General features: G+C 44.3%; 1 protein-coding gene across 1 annotated transcript in view; it reads right to left on the bottom strand.

Annotated features, from left to right (window-relative positions):
• Positions 1 to 14,086: 14,086 nt before the first annotated feature.
• BAALC (brain and acute leukemia, cytoplasmic) overlaps positions 14,087 to 17,829 on the bottom strand; it is a 14,383-nt gene continuing 10,640 nt past the window's right edge. The window contains exon 2 of the mRNA XM_019528047.1: positions 14,087 to 15,983. Coding sequence (XP_019383592.1) covers positions 15,873 to 15,983 — 111 coding nt within the window. The 3' untranslated portion in view covers positions 14,087 to 15,872. The remainder of the gene's footprint in view (positions 15,984 to 17,829) is intronic.

Below are 17,829 nucleotides of genomic sequence, written 5' to 3'. Positions count from 1 at the left end.
TTTGGGGTGGCTGCAGCCCCCCCATAGTCCTCACCCAGCGCTGCTGCTACCTGCCCTGAGCATAGGTGGGCTCAGTCCCCAGCCAGGAAGAGCTCAGCACTGCCCTGGCCCCAGCCTGCAGTGGCAGGCTGCCCTCACCCCACGTGCAAATCTTGGAGCACATGCCCCCCTCCTCCTGGGGTGTGCACAGTGGCAGAAGCCACGCCCCCTCCCATGTGCCCCGGATGAGCCGCTCACAGCTCTGTCCCCTGCTCCACTGGCTGTGCAGCACTTACCCCTGCCCCAACCCCACTCCCTCCTTCACCGTGGGGGCCTTGATCTTCCCCCTCATGTGCTTTCCCTCCCCCTCCCCGACAACAGACTTACTAGCTGGATGCCACTCTCCATGCTGCCTGGCTGCATATCAGAATCAGATTGGTATCAGCTGATATGGCTCCTTAAAAATTGGCCATTAGTATTGGCTCAAAAATTCTCTATCGGTGCAACCCTAGCAATGGCCACACATGTCTCCATGCTATTGCTTTCCATGGAAATGTTCTGGTGTTGCAGCTCCTGGGCAAGAATTCTACAAGTTTCCAGGAAAGAGGCCTTTGACATCCTGTATTGCAGCTGCTGCAGATCATCCATCCAAAGGTCTGCAGGTCTACCCTGTATCATTCATCAAGGTTAACTGGATAAACCCACAGCAACAGGCCTCCGACAAAGCTGGTCCCTGAAAAGATCTAGCAAAAAAGATTTGATTCAGTTCGTCCTTCTTGTCTTGGGTCCCTTTTTCACCAAGCTTCTGATGTCACAGCACAACCTGAGGTATGCTTTCAACAGCCTGTTTGTATTCACCACCAGTGTTTGTTCAGTTCAGAGCTTGCTCATCTTGCCCACTTTGAAACTGGCACTGCCTAGCTCAGAAATAGCATGAATTATTTAGCTTTTGCTCAAGCCCAGAACTCCATTTCCTTATGGTAGCTATCCCCCAGTGGCCAGGGCAAAAGATCCCAGAATACTTTCAACAAAACAGTACAGCAACATGTACAATGATGAGAAAATGCCGAGTGCCTGTTCTGAAACATCACAGTACGCTGTGCAAGGCCTTAAAGATACACAGCAAAAATAGCTTCAATGCACTGCTTACATCACACATGTGGCAGATATCTTCAGCTGAATGCATAACCTATGCGGCAAGTTTCATGGATAGGCATGCCCTAGGGCAGGGGTGGGCAGTTATTTCAGCTGGAGGGCCTTGTTTTGATGAGCTGTTGAGGGCCGTGCAGATAATATCTTTCAAAAGATTTTAAAACAAATTATACATAAAAAACCCAAATCATATATTAAAAATAAAACATCTAGTATAACTAGGGCCTGGCTTAAATCACGGTCCCAGCTCAAGGCATGGCAGCTCCTTTCATCTTGGAGTTCCCCCCATGTGCTCCCCACTGCCGATTGGTGGAGGGGCCTTGTTGGCTTCCCCCCACCCTCTGCTTGCTGTTTGCTCCTGATGGCCAGGAGGCAAAAACCACAGTTTTAAATATACCATGATTTTTGCCTCCCATCTGGTCAGCAGCAAGCAAAAGGAGGCAAAACCATGGCATATTTTTAAACTGCGGTTTTCATCTCCCAGCCATTAGGAATGAGTAGCCAGTGGTGGGGCCAATGAGGGGAACTCCAAGATTAAAGGGGCTGCCATGCTGCGAGCTGGTCCCACAATTTAAACCAGGCCCTAACTATAATAGGGTAATTTTATTTCAAAAAATATTTTTGTCCTGATTTATGTTTTTTAAGTACTGTATATAAAGGGAATTGCATAACAGCTCAAAATAGTCTTACTCGTGTGTATTGTGTATATGGGGATGTGGGGGATGTGGTGGTGTGTGTGGGAGGAGTAGGAGGTACATAGGAGTGTTGGGGGGGTTAGTGGGGGTGTGTAGGTGTATGAGGGGTGTGAGGTGTGTGTGGGTAGGTGGGTGTGCACATGTGGGGACACCCCCACATGCCTGCTAGGTCCTGGGACCTGGCTGGGGGGTTAGAGGGAAGAGGGGATTTGGGGATGCATGCATCAAAGCTTGCCTGGGTGGTGCAGTGTAGCTGTGGTCTACCCACTACATCTGGCCCATGGCTGCCCCTGTGGTGCTCTGCATGGAGCTGAGCCCCACCTACTCCTGCCTGGGGCAGCGCCTGCTGTGCTCCTGCCTGTAAGCACTCTAGCCCAAGTCCTGGCCCTGGCCAGCGTGCATAGCTTTCGGCAGGGCTGTCTTCCACCCACTCGGCTGCCCAGAGGTGGCTGCTCATTGTGCTGAGTGGGTGGAAGGAGGCTGCGAGCTGGAGCTGGAACCCCATGCGCTGGGGCAGGAACTGCACAGCTGAAGCCTCCCCTCTGCCCGCTACCCTTCCCCGCATTACCTACTGCCCAAAGGGATGCAGCAGGGGTAGGAGGAGGTGGTGCCACTGGAGGCAGGGAGAGCCAAGTAGTACCTGGGCAGCTACAGCTGCACTGGGAGCAGCCCAGTGGGGAAACTGTGTGCACTGGCTGGGTGGGAATGTGGTGCAGGCTGCCCTGGGCAGGGCTCAGCCCCCACGCAGAGTGCCACAGGGGCAGCTGCAGGCTGGATATAATCAGTTGGTGGACGCCTACCCACAGGCCAGATCCAATCAGTTCTCAGGCTGGATCTGGCCCTCAGGTCATGTTTTGCCAGCCTGTCCTGTAAGGGCAGACTGCAGGTGGGTACTGCTTCTTATGCCTTTGTGTAGGGGTCAATTACAGTGGCTAGGGACAGAAGTTACACATAAAATGGTTTAAGTGATCAGAAAGTGGTTTAAACCTATATCAGAACATAAGTTCAGTGCACATTAACCAGTTTCAAAATGGCTGAAACTGGTTTAAGATAAACCTGGTTGAATGTAGTATCAGACTTTGGGTCAAACTGGTTTATGGAATTTCTGTCCCAGAGCACTTCCCGCTTCAAGTTAAATCACAGACCCTCAGCATGCTTCCTAGCCCTGGCCTGGGCTGGGCTGTCTGCACCGGAGAGCAGGGCTGGCTCCTCGCCTCTGCTCTCTAGCTGCAGCTGTGAGAACTGCCTGACAAGGGGAAGGGGGGGCAAGCCCAGCTAGGGATGCAGCCCAGTCTACAGGGCGCGGACTGCCTACCCCCCCAGGCAAACCCCAGCTGAGGTCTGGGGCCAGGGAGGGGAGTTAAATACCCTTCCCCCTCTCAAACTTACTGCTGGCTGCAACTGTGGACTATAAATCCCAGAGGCACCTGGAAGTAGGAAAAGGAAGTGATGAGCAACTGTGCTACTGAAATTCTGGACTGCAAATCCCAGAGACATCAGGGCCAGCAGGAGGAGGATGTGAACAGACAGTCACGCTCTAGTGCTGCTAGCTTCTGGCCTGAGCCACTGCAGGCATGTGGCTGCATTTCCTGAATCAAAGGTAAATGTCTGTTCACTTCTGTTTCAAGTTAATCTGTGCAGTTTAGACTAACCTGCAAAGACTGAATTGATTCAGCCTTGGGCTTTTTGACTGTCTGTGCATAGCCAGTATGTCTGGGAAGTGAATGTGCTGCTCCACACTGATCTCACTAATGAGGTCAAGGAAGGATGGCTGGACCTCAGCCATCAGAGTGCATGTTTCTCCCACTGAAAGTATGGCAGAACTGCCCATGCAGCACCCACTCCCCAGAGCCAAAGGAAGAAGTCCATTAAGCCAGAACTCCTCCTAGGTTCCCCCTGTGGCAAGTCTCCTTTACTGCACCGCAGGTCTTTACCCTGCAGACACAAGCTAATCCCAAACGTTGAAAGTATTCTGTTCTCAGGATCCCATGTGCAGCTTCATGCCTGACTGCTGAATCAAGGTCTCTCTGTCCTCCACCCCCACCAGATTCCTTATTTCTGGAACATCTCAAAGCCATTCCTTTGTACTACAATGCCTTTTCAGCAGGAAACAAACTAGTTGCTATGTCAGCATCTTGGCCATGAATCAGAGAAGGAAAAACTATTTGTCAAAGTACATGCTGGGCATAGACAATTAGGATAGAGATGATTTTTAGCCTCAGAAACTCTTTCAGACAGTGGGGAAAAGATCTCTACAACCAAAAGAAAATAAAACAGGAATTACAGAAGAGAACTGGTGTGATTTCTGAAGCAAAACTCAAACAGTGCAGCTCTGTTCCCTTGTCAAACCTGTACTGCCAGAAGACTGTATTTTATTGGCTGTGGAATCTCATTAATTTCAAATGCAAACACCAAGCAAACAGGAAAAACTTTCTGGCTCCATGCCCCAAATACCTGATTCTGGAGTTGGACACCAAGCAGTCTCATCCTGGAATCTTCTGTTCCTTGCTGCTGAAACTTGGGAAATACACAGCACCTTTTGATAGGGTTGTTGGTTGTAGCCATGCTGGTCTAAGGACATAGGCAGACAAGGTTCTTTGAGTAAATGTGTTATTTTTATTAGACCCACTAAGTAGTTGGAAAAATTGTTCTTTGTAAGCTTTTGGGCAGAAACACCCTTCTTCAGGCATAGGGAGAAGTCACCCTATATAGGTGTAGGTTTATTTGGCTTTCTATGGAAGCCAAATACACAGCTGTACTTACTGCCCCCTGCAGGTGGCTATTTCTGCAGCATTCTCAACTGCACTTCCAATTTGCCATTTTGCCAGAGAGGATAAGGATCTGCATGGAAGAAAATATGATGCCTCCTCTCAAATGCCTCCCTCTTTGGAATTGGGACCTTGTCTTCCTGTGTCTTTATACAGAATCTTCTATCCGAGGATTACGGGTGCTATTGCAAAAGAAATATCAATGATGTAAAACTTAAGCCTGGACATCTAATATTAAATTTTGTCTTTCATTCACTAGCAACCTCAAGGAAGAGACATTCAGAAAGGTGGACTGAGCAACTTTTCAAACTAAAAAATAAAATAGAACAGGGGCTCTCAGAGTTTGTCGGACCATGGATCCCATCTTAATAAATCATAGAACCATAGAGAAGTAGGGCTGGAAGGGACCTCCATAGGTCATCTTGTCCAACCCGCTGCCTGAGGCAGGATCATCCCTATTCAAACCATCCGATACAAACCGTAATTTAAACTCTACATAAGACCCTGGGCAACCCTGATGAAATGTAAACATAACACCCTAACCTGCTACCTGCCACAGGTAAAGCAGAACCACGACAGCCAACATCCTGCTTCTATGAAACGTTGTCAGCATGTGTACAAGAGGTCCTGGGGAAAGGGGCCACACCGCACACTAGAGCGGAAGGCAAAAGCCCTCACACTCCATACCAATCTGATCATGGGGTAAAATTCTTTCCTGACCCCAAAGATGGTGATCAGTCTGACCCTGAGTGGAGGGGCAAGACCCTCTAGCCAGGAACTTCCAGCTTTGGTCCCAGCAAGAACATTGGCACACCCCAGTCAAAGTCCCCAGCCTTGGCTGTCACTAACACCCAGTGCCTCTGGGAAGGTTTAAAAACACCCTGACGTGTGTAGCAGAAAAGTGGGGAGGGGGAGGGGGAGGGGGTGGGGGGTGGTGAGGAAGGGGGAAACCAGCAGATCCCAGAAGCATGGGAAATACTTGTGGCAGAACATAGGCATAGCTCTGCATAGATTGGGTGGGCAAATATGGCCCACAGGCCAAATCTGGCCTGCCAGTTGATTACATTTGGCCTGTGGCTGCCCCTGTGGAGCTCTGCATGGGGACGAGGTCCATACACTAGCCCTACATGCTTCTGCCCAGGGCAGCCTGAACTGTGGTCCCGCCTATGCCCATCAGTGGCCCTGGCCAGCATACATAGCTTCCCAGCGAGACTCCTTTGGGTGCAGCTGCAGCCCCTGGGTACTGTTCAGCTCCCCCTGCTTCCATCCAATGGCTCCTCCTCTTCCTGCCCCTGCTGCACCACTCCGGACAGGGAGGAAGCTACACTGGACAGCTCCTGCCCCAGCACGTGGATGTCCAGCTCTAGCTCCCAGCCACCTTCCACCCACTCAGCCATCTGCAGGTGGCTGCTCACTGTGCCAGGCAGAGGGAGTGGGTGGAAGATGGCTGGGAGCTGGGCAGGAGCCTTATACACTGGGGTGGGAGCTGCCTGGCTACAGCTTTCCCCTCGCCCAGAGTGGTGCAGCAGGGACAAGAGGAGGAGGAAGATCCTCTGAAACTGGGGGAGCTGAGCAGTATCCAGGTGGCTGCAGCCGCAATGATAGCAGTCCTGCCAGGAAGCTGTGTGTGCTGGCTGGGGTGGGGCCATGGCAGGTGTGGGCAGGAGCACTGCATGGGAGCAGGTGGGGCTTGGCCCTATGCAGAGTACCACGGGCCGGATAGGGGGGGCACAACACCTGCACCACTGAAACTGAACCTGCACCACTCAGGAAATCTCTGCTGCATGTGCCCCCTTCTCCCTACCCCTGTTTGTCTCCCAGGACTTAGCATGCAGGTAGCTCCCCTTACACATGCGCATGCAGAAATACACTCCACACCCTTCCCACACAATATACAAGAGTAAGACTATATTTTGAGCTATCGTGCAATCACCTGTATATACAGTACTCAAAAAAAACTGGGACAAAATTTATTTTTGAAAAAAAATTAAAATGTTATAGTAGATGTTTGATTTTTAATATACAATTTGGTTTTTATCAATAATTTGTTAAAATGGTATGTTCTGAAATATGTTCTGTGTGCCACCCTCAACAGCTCACCAGAACTTGTTAAGTGGTCCTTGAGCTGAAATAATTGCCCACCCCGGCCCAGATCGTCATCAGCATTTGTCCACTCTCTTCTTGTACCCTTCCCTAAATGGTCTGAAGGGCATATTGCTTTCCCTGGTCCCATCACAGGGACTCACCTGCAATCACAAGAGCCACTTTCTCTCTGTTTTCCGTTTCATAGCACCCCTGTGGCAACTACTCACCTGGTTGTGTGAAAATAATCTTTTGGAGAATATTTATTTAGCTGTTTTCAGTGCAAGTAACCCATGGATTGCATTTGAGAACCCCTGAAATAGACTATTCCATTTTATAAGAGGGAGGAGAGAACAGTTATTTGTATATCTTCTATCATTACTCCTAGTTTTGTAGGAGGCATCTACCAGAACCTTCTCATACTGTACATTTCCCTTTTATATAAAACAGATACATCAGTCTAAAAGATTTTTTTATTTTTGTTTTAAATTCAAAGTCAAACCTCAGTCATTTGCAAATAAAATCCAAGTACAAAATGCTCCTTTCTGTATCCATTTAAACAGATTATTATCTTTTTTCATTATTTCCCAGTAAAACAAAGCCTGCTTCTTCAAATGTTATACAGCTTGCTCTTTTCATAAGGCATGTTAAATATATTTCATTTCAAATATTAAACATATTAGAATTAAAAACAACTGAAAGGTTCACAAAAACATGCATGTACTGCAGAACATATTAAAGACACTACAATGTATACATGCACATATACACATGAATAAATATTCTAGGAAGATCAACACATCTTGTTTTCTGTGAGGCCTTAGTTAAGTAATGGACAAAAATGCAAGTTGAACCTAGGACTTGCATATTGCTTACACAACAATCATATTCTCCTCCCCAACTTCCAGTGAACAATAATCTTAGCTGTGCTGTAGAAGTGTGTATGTCCTCCAGGCAACAACCATGATGAAATTGCTAAGTATATTGGAAAAGCACAGGAACCAAATCAAGCAGACACCTCCACTGACTTACAGTGGGACTGAACTTTCCTATTGTTTTCTACTTGGTAATTGGAGAGTCCCTCTTTGCATTATCCAGATGCTGTTTCTATGCCCAGTTTCAAATGATATCCCAGAAGAAAATTCCATCACTGTGTCATGGAGTCCTCCAAGTGATTGGACAACTAGAACAAGTTCCTTTGAGAAACTTTGGTTAACAAAGCTCAGGCCAAGGTTGGTAAAGTACTTTCTCCACAAGGGATGTTTTTCAGGCATGACCAGATTCTCCTGTAGAACCAATTACTTGAGAAACAAAATAAGTAGCATGATTTATTGTACTTCCAATTAAAGAACAGTGTGGAAAGTATTACACTTCTAGCTTCGTATCACAGAAGCAGCCAGAGGCATTATTGGCAGGGTGGGGGAAGCTTTTTTTCTTTCAGAGATAAATTCCCTCTAGTATGATTATTCTGTTTTCTATATTGGAGCTACTTCACATTTTAACATCTGCTTTGACGAACAAAGAATGAGAAGGTTTTCTCATAGGAAGGCCACCTCTGAGTAATGATGTCAGGATGACTGAACCTGTTTACCATGTCACCTGACTATCACTGGCTACAGAAACAGGAACTCCATAAGAAGCCAGATTGTAGGGGTAGGTAAGGACAACATTGGTCCCCAAGACCTGAGCCATAGTTGTGTGACTAGCAATATTTTTTTCTCTTTAAACAAACAGCTCAGTTTTAGCCACTGAAAATACAGAGGCCACACCAATGCGCAAAACCATACTCAGAGGCTCAAGCACTTGACAACTATAGAAAAAGTTGATCCACTATATAACTCATGACAAGACAAGCCACACTTCCTCCTATAAACTGGCTGTCACACTGCATATTATTGATCAAATGCAAGACACAGTTAAGGGCCAAGTGATGCTGTCAGTTGCATGGATATAAATTCAGAGGCCCCCACCTAGACTCAGTGGATCATTTGTCATCAGCTTCAGTGGATTTAGGGGCAGACCCATAGATTTATTCTGGTGTACACAGAAGTACCTGAAAACAAAGTTTAACCTTGCATAGGCCAAAAAAGCCAAACCTGCCATGACTTACACTCCCATAAATGACTCAATTGGAAACAGCACTGAGATCAGTAAGGTGCACAAAGCATATATCATCAAGAACAGAGATTTCCACCCATGAATTCAAACTGCCTCTACAGTGGTCCAAGTTAAGGAACCCTTGTTAGCATCAACTAACAATCTTGACATCAATTTCATACACACTTATACAGGCAGTATATTGTGAGCTATGGTAATATCCTAAGGCCACAGTTCCTAAATTTTTTGGCCAGTGGGCCACTGTCAACCTTCAACAGTTTTTATGGATGACCATACTCCCTTATTAGCACACTTTTAATTGAAAATGCTACAAAGGCAGACTTATAAGCCAGATCAGGCCCACAGGGGTGGGTCATCCAGCCCATAGGCTCTCTCATGGACTGGATGATCCACTTTCATGGGCCAAATTTGGCTCATGGGGCTTGTCGGTTCAGCTGCCAGAACCACTATATGAGCACAGCTTCAGAACCAAGGGGAGTTAATGCTCCTGCTGGCCACCCCACCTTACCTGCTACTAAATTTTGGAGTTGTAGTCACTGTTGGCAACTAAAATCAGGGGCAAAGGGAAAAGAGGGTGGAGCTTTTGTTAACCTCCTGGGTTATAATGCTATGCCAATATAGTGGATCTGGTAACTTTGGGGAATAATGTCATTGCCGCCACTTGCAGGTTGTCCACAGTCTGGAACCAGCCTGCAGGGCCAAAGGCATTTGATATCCTTGTCTTAAGGGAAAAAAGAACCAAATATCAAAAATCAATTAATGGAGCAAGGAATGATATCCTGGTCTGAATAAATCAGTGATGAAGAACATTTTCATGGAGAAGATATACCCAGAAAGCTGAAAACAAAATGCAGTTACAACAGGAAACTCAGTAATGCTGCATCAGATGGGGCAATCAATCTTAAAGGTCTCTTACTGCAGTCTACACATCATCTAAATATTTACTCCTAATGATAACTAGTTCATGGTGGGGTATTTTAAATTTTTAAAAGTAGAAATGTATTATCTGTCTTTTTCAATAACTGATTACTGCCTCAATCATGTCTCTGAGCCTTCTGAACAGTTACTTGTTCACTGGTCTTAATCTTTTGGACATTTCCACCTGTGCATTTTTTCTTTTTGTCTCAATCAAACGTTTGTTGACAGGGTGGCAGGAAGACAGTCACTAGCAGGAGTATTGGTTGCAACAGTCAGCACTGTGAGAATTAATTGAAATTTTCATGAGTGCAAGTTTTTACACAGTTCCTAGGTATAGCAATTGCATAGCTACCATCAGTTAATATTGAGTAACAATCAGCAAGAAACACAAAGCACCTGTCTGTTATGTTAATTCACTTTAACTATTTTCTGAAAGACAATGTTGTAACTGGGTAAATATTTAAGCTGGTCATAAAAATATATTAAGATATATTTAAGATAATATATTTAAGCACAAACCTTCTTATTTTAGATACTTTTATAGAAATTGACACAGGAGACGTTGTCTCTGCCCTTCCAGAAATAGTATTAAAACAACATAAAAAGTTAAATGTTACACTTAGGATGTACCCTGTATTAATCAATACAGGCTAGACTCTTACTTACACTGACTAGTACATTATTCCACAAATAACAACCCTGTCTTCAACTGGGCTACCCACAGAAAAAGATATTACTCAGTATTGCCTAGGCCTCATGTTATCATATGAGTATGCTAATACAGTAATAATCCTCAAGAGCCAAGTCTTATTCCTAGTGAAGTTATAAGGAGCATGAATGATCCATTAAAGAACTAAACATGTGCATGAGGTTCAGTAAACATGAGGTTTGGTAAAACTAATGCAGTGGTCCTAGGAAGTTCAAGGCATACTGTAATTTTTGTTACAGAGAGCATTTAATTAATATGAACTGTAACAGACCATAATACATTAAAAATTTGACAAGTTGATTGTAGTTAGACACAGATCCAAGCCAGAACATTTTGACCAAGTTCTTGAATCCCTAAAGGCTAAGGTTCAGGATTTGAGTCAGTTCATGAGACCTTGAACAACCCCCAACAATTAATCAGAAACAGAAATACTGAAATCACCCAATACAGGCAACCTTGGTGACTCCACTACTACACAGATATCTAAACATGAACACCAAGACTTGCACTTTAGTGTGTATGCATTCTTTGAGATTTAAGTTTAGAGCAGAAATGCTCCTACCTCTAAGGGAGGTAACTCCACTTTCTCCACTCAACAGATCTGATTTTTATGTCAATTCAGTGGCACAACCATTAAAAAAAATCTTTTATGGTTTAAACTCATATTATTGCAGAATCAGCACAGCTCTGTGAAAGTGAGCTGGACTTCATTCTAGCTCCTACTTTAAAAACAACATAGCTAACCAAGATATGGTTGCTATATTTTAGAATGGATGGCAGCATGTGAGCTAAGAATAGCGTGGCTTTTAGTCCCTAAGTTGAATTGCTGGACTACCAATTAGAAAAGTGTACCTTTAGTTATAGACACAAATCTGGAAATCCACAAAGGCATTTTCATGCCTTTCATGATGTCAACTTCATACCTTTTTGAACATATCTGCACTTTAACCACTGAAATTATCCTGAGTACAGGCTGGCCAAATGTTGATTCTAACCCAAGGTAGTTTCTAAACCAGTGATTCACAACCAGGGTGCCATAGTACCTTGGGATGCCTTGAGACCCTTTCTAAGGTGCCACAGGATACTACACAATGCTAGAACTGTTAGGAGTGCAAACATGAATCACAGAATAAACCTAGAAAGATTTCAAATAGGAATCCCTAGTGTCACAAACATTCAGACCTATTGTGGTCTCTCTGAGTTCTCTGCAACAGAAAAAATTTACTGTATTTCCATAGTAAAAAAATGACTGAAAACTCAGATCCAGCGTTTTCCAAGGTGTGCCTTGAGTCTAAGAGACTGAGAACCACTGTTCTAAGTAGTGAAGAACAGTGGTTAGTCTACTAACAACATTTTCACGTGACAGAATAAAGTTTAGTTTGGCCACTGTTCCTGTCACAGCTCTGACTAAGCAAGAATTCCTACCTCAGTAAGGACGGGCAGTGAAACAGGAAAAGGGAACATCCCCACGACCTGCTTTTGTTCATTAGAATATTGGTGGGTGGATCAAAACAGCAGTTCACAGAAGAGACAAATCTCTCCAGCCAAAACTGTAAACACCCCTAGTAGGAACAGCGTGTCTGGTAGAAGTCTGACTGCTCCGTTCTCCCTTCTCCATTGCTCAGCCATCAACATAAACTCAGTTAGATTAGTTAGGTGTAAAATAAAGCAAAGACATCAAAAAAAATCTCACACCATTCTTTGCATTTCCAAATATCAGGAAATAAATGGGCAGTTATGGGCTGTGATCTATAGTGCACCTTCAGAATAACAAGTGTGGACTGGCAGGAACAAAGACTTCTGAGACTTCTTTGAGCTATGACAGTAGTCATCTTTCTAAATAATAATCATTACAATATATGATGCAGGCAGTATCCTGCCCTTTTAAAGGAATAGGGTTTTTTCCCATAGCCCTTTGTCAGTCACAACTTAGAGAGACAAGCTCAAGACAATTTGAATATAGGTTTTATCATAATAAAGATGATGCATGTTTGGACTAAAAGTTTTGGTTTGGCTCTAGCTCTAAACAAAAATACTTATGGAATGGTTTGCATATAAAACTATTCCAACACTTGTACAGGAGACTAGAAAGACAAATAACAATTGTGATGGAAACATTACATAACACCAAGATTGCAGCCTTTCTTTCCCATGTCTCAATTTTCTTTTTTTTTCTGGGATTTAATCATTAGTAGGTACCATATTTGAACCTCAGCAGTTTTATCACATTCAAGTATCTCCAGTTATTTAATGTAGATTTTCAATGAATATAAGTTAGTATTATTGGATAATAATACACACACTATACAAGCAGTTTAAAACGAAACAGCTGTTATACTGAAATTAATAGTTTGCAAATTATCTCCCTGCCTGAATACTGTTGGTTCACGCTGTCTGTTTGCTAACCTCAACTGTTTCCCTCACAAGGCCTATCTATGAAATAGCTTCTCAACTAACATTAGGAACCTGCTTTCTCCTCCTTTAAAAAACCCGTTAGATGCATTCATTCCCTGACATGTACTAGCTGATATATATGCATCACACTGATTGCCTTCTGTAGCTTTTCTGTTTTGTGCTGGTTTATACAATCCTGTCTCTGCCAGTAACCTTCTGGGCAGGGTTCTGTGATTAATTTGACACTGCTTTCATTTGTACAAGAGCTCATACACTTCTATGAGCTTGTGTATTCAATCAGGTTTGTCTGTTGCCACAGACAACAATGACCATCCATTTCTAACGAAAAATAACTGAGCTGCTACAGTAGGGGTGCACAAAATATGGCCCACAGTCTGGATCTGGCCCACCAAGGGATTTTGTCCAGCCTGTGGCAGGTCCACCAGTGCTGCCTGGCTCAGGTGCAGAGGGCAGCCCAAGCGGCAGGACATAGGGCCAGTCCCACTGCCCAAAGACGTGCAGCAGGGCTAGGGTGATATGCAGGCTGGATTCCACTTCTGGCAGCCCTAGCAGTGGTAGCAGTAGCCGTGGCAGCAGCTACTTCTGGCTGCTGCTGCCAGACCAAGTCCCACTGCCCAGGCACCCTGGCCCATTTGCCCAGCACCCACCACCAGGACTGGGACCCACTCAGGCAGGGTGTGTGGCCAGGTGGATGGGATGGGATTGTGGGTGGGTAGGGAGTGGCATCTGGGAACAGGAAGGGGAGGTGGGGCTGGGATCTTGGGGCAGTGACAGTGTGGGGCTAGGGCTTGGGCCAGAGCCACAATCCATTCCTTGCACTTCCCTGCGATGGGTGCTGGTTCTATGGGCAGAGGCATGTGTGGGGATCGCAGATCTGCCCCAGGTCCTGGCCCCACACTGTCGCTGCCCCAAGATCCCAGCCCCAGCCCTATCCATCCTACTCCCAAGTGAAGCTCCCCATCCACATGTGGCCCATTCTGTTCACACAGCCAAGTATGCCCTGCCTGCATCGGTTCCAGCCAGTCTACATGGAGCGGGATCATGGCTGTGCCTTGGGCTCTGGCCCCATGAACGCAGCCCTGGTCACCTGTCCTGCTCCAGGTTGCCACTCCCCGGTCACCTGCAACCCCATCCCAGCTGCCCAGCTGAGCATGGAGCAGAGCCACTTAGAGAGTTTTGGTGAGCTGTTGCTGCGGGGGGAAGAGGGAGGTGCTTACGCAGCACAGTTGGGTGGTGGGGGTTGCAGCTGACCTGGCCTGCAACAGCTCATCAAAACTTCTTAAGTGCCCCTCGGGCCCAAATAATTGCCCACCCCTGTGCTACAGATATTCCTTACTTTCAGAGATGGGGCCAGGTCTCTTGCTGTTCTTCAGCAGTTTGCCAAGTTGAAAAGTAATCATAAGCCGGTGGGATAAATGCAGATAGTTGTTTTCACCTACACAACCTTATTTTCAATGCCATTTTGTTCTTGTATAAAAAAGCACAACACAGGACTACCTACCAGATAAAAATTAACTTTAAGAGAAGTGCTAAAATGGGCAGATCTACATCGCCTATTAAAAGGCATGCGCTACTGTATGCATAATAATTCGTTCTGGACTTCACATTGTTTTTGTGTATGAATAATGGAAAATAATTACTTATCTAAACATTTTACACGGCATAGACTTATATTTCAAGTAAAGAAGTAGATGCTTGTAAACATAATGTCAACTTCTTAAAATGATTCTTCTTTGGAATAAATTTGGTTGCATTTCCAGGATTTTATTTACGGATGTTTGCCAAGGCATAAAGAAGTACTTCCTGCAATTCATACATTAATTGATTTTTCTTGCCTTAACCATTATCAAGCTGAAGGCATTACTGAGAGGATCTCCTCTCATATGTTATCAGTAATAAATATCAAAAGTTGCTGAACAGGTATTATAAATTATAATTAATGATGCTCATATGTGTAGTGGATGATTTTACCCGTGTTATTTCTATAAAAATCCAAGTTCAATCTACAGTAAGTTTATAGCTAACTTATTACTTCATTCTTAACAGGGTCTTGTGTTAATTACTGTATGGGACCATATGTACTGCCTTTTTGTTAATACACTTACGATAAATGTATAATGCAGTCATGTGGGATCCATAACAATGCAGTCAAAATGTATGCTCTATCATTTTTCCACATACTGAAAAAGCCAGAACACACTATCAGATCAGCAATGTTTAATTATCAAATATAGATAATTTTCTTGTAGTTGTCATCATTAAGAAATTATTTGGGGAAGTATGATTATTTATAAAGTGATAGGTGTTTTACAGAATCTAGTAACATAGCTCTGGGCTTGGAGTTACTGAAGTGGAAAAGATCCAAGCCAGAATATAACCAGAAAACTCTGTGAGCTAAAACCAGGGACTTAAAGTTCATTAGACTGGTAACAACATAAGTTTATTGCTTTCAACACCTAAACTCTTCTGATGTAGACAGTGAAGCAAAATAAAGTAATTTAACCAGATGACAATATGACACAAGGATCACATATATTGTTTAAAAGCCAGTATAATGTTAACTGGGCCTATCTCTCTACTTCTGAGTATCCAGGGTTGACAATTTATGAAACCCTGATCCTTAAATGAACTTTGCAGAACCAAAGGTAACATTTCAGGCTACTTATTAATAACACTGATTAATTACTCTTTTATGTTTTAAAGTGAGTAAACTGCAGCTCTACTTGTCTAATCCCACCCTAAAGCAATGCAGGACAGGAAACCTACATGTAGAGAACACAGGACTTGGAAAGGAAAAAATGGCACAATTTTTGCTGTATGCAAACTGTCTCTGCCACTTAAAATTACACATCCAAACATCCTACAATGTCTGCAGCTGTTTACTACTAGGTAAGACATTTCTCAAGGCACTCAGAAGCAGCTGCCCGTTGCATTCAGCACAGAACATCTTGAGATTTTCAAATCTTATAAATGATCAATCACACTGAAAGTGCAACAAAGTATTGTCAGGTCCATCCTCACTTTTGTTTTGCTCTGTTAATTGACACAATTCTTTGTTATCCTTCTGTCGCTGTTAATTTGTCTGATGCTTTTTGTAACATTAATGGCAACTTCTTTTGTGGGCATTTTCTTTGTGTCCCATTTAGCCTGTAAAAATGGAAAAAAATTCAGTGAGTTTTGCACTGACAGCAAATTGAGACATTTAAAACTATTACCTTGATGTCTGTCCAATTTAAGGATTTAAAACCAAGACAATCTACTATGTCCTAGTGCTGCCATATGAGTGATGTGTAGTAGTTTCCTTCTGAATTTCTCAATTCCTGCTAAACATCAAGGTTTATGGGGAGTGCCCTGTAGAAATGAACTGGCTGACATCAGTTCTCCAGGGAACTACCCATAAAACTCAGAGAGAGTTCTACCTAAAATCAGATGCAGTGAAATAGCCCAAGCTATTTGCTACCTGAAGTAAAAATCAGATAAACGTACAATGCACATAGTCGCTATGGAGGTACAACCCTCCTGCTTACCTTAACTTCCATGGGCTAACTCATGCAAGAAGAAAAAGCAAGATCTGATACATAACATATGAGAGTTCCATAGATGTATGGATGGATGGACAGCAAGTTGTAGATCATTTACTGTTCTCTTAATGAGGTAACCTCTCCTTCACCATTAAGGTCCTGTCCAGACAAGTGTGGCTGTGCAGTATGTGGCACCGCAGACACGTCTGCCAGCCAGGCTGCTAACCAGGTTCTGTGTGGCAGAATCACTGCTGCTGTAACCCAGGGAGGCCCCCAGGATCCTAAGTAAGGCTGCTGGAGCCAGCCCAGTGCTGGCCCCAGCCTCCCTTACCACCCCTGGGGTAACTTGCCATGTACCAGAGTGCACATGGCATGGGCATTCCCCAGAACAAGTAGCAGCAGCGCAAGGTGTGCCGTGGTTAGTTGTCCCTGGGGAACCAAACATCCATGCTTGTTTGGATGTGGCCTAGCGATCTTACATATATTAACAAGAGGCTCTACACTTTCCTTCAGTTTTACCTGTAGATGCAGTGCCTAGGGGGGATGTGGATTCAGATTTAAAAAGGGATTTATGTGCATTAATCATCTTCCTGTCTAAATGTATGTGTGTGTTCATATAGTTTACATAGTTCCTGTCTAAATACGTGTTTGTTCACATTTTCGCATTAAATTCAAAATTCTGTACGTGCCTATGCACTACATGCACACCTATGCATTCCAGCATTTAGACAAGAGTGGTCCAATGTGTTGGAATATGAAGGTTCTTTGCATGCTCATCTCAGTATGTGTGCATGCGCACAAGGTAAGCCGAAGGTAGACTGGAATTCAGTGAGGAGGAGTGGGTACACATAATATACCTGGGCTTGATTTCATAAGCATTTTCTAAATATGCTAGCTAACCACACCATGTCACAATCCTCACAAACTCACAGCAAAACAAAAAAACAGCAAATAAGTGAAACAGAGAGACAATATCATGCAGATGTTATCAACAGCAGTGCGTCCCTGTTTAGCTACTGTCTAGACTTGGTTTCCTGTCCTCAAGGAGAGACTGGAAATGTCCAGAGAGGGTATTAAAGATGGCTCAGTTCTGATGGGAGATATATTATGCATTTGTGCAATAATTAGTGAGCCTGGAGTTATGGTGCATTTATATACTTCCTTGCTGCCTTAACTAATGCATTGCTGATGGTGCTGGGAGTCAGGAATAACCCCCTATATAGGTATGGGAGCATAAATTCACTCCTAGTTGAACTGTAGATAAGCTCATATCCAATTCAGCTAATATGGGTGTACAGGCAGTCCTCAATTTATGACATTTCGATCTAAAATGAATGGCACTTACGACCTTGACAAATTGACCCCATGTTTCAAGGTTCCAACATGGGTTTCAGCGTTAGGATGCTCAATCCAGCTGAGTCCAGCTGGTAAGTCTGGAAGGGGAGGGGGGAGAGAAGGGGGGGGGGTGGGGG

Source organism: Gavialis gangeticus, unplaced genomic scaffold (genome assembly GCF_001723915.1).
Source record: "Gavialis gangeticus isolate Ggan-Ray unplaced genomic scaffold, GavGan_comp1, whole genome shotgun sequence".
Lineage (NCBI taxonomy): Eukaryota > Metazoa > Chordata > Crocodylia > Gavialidae > Gavialis > Gavialis gangeticus.
The sequence above is the reverse complement of the archived record's forward strand: the minus strand, read 5'-3'. Positions and strand labels throughout refer to the sequence as shown.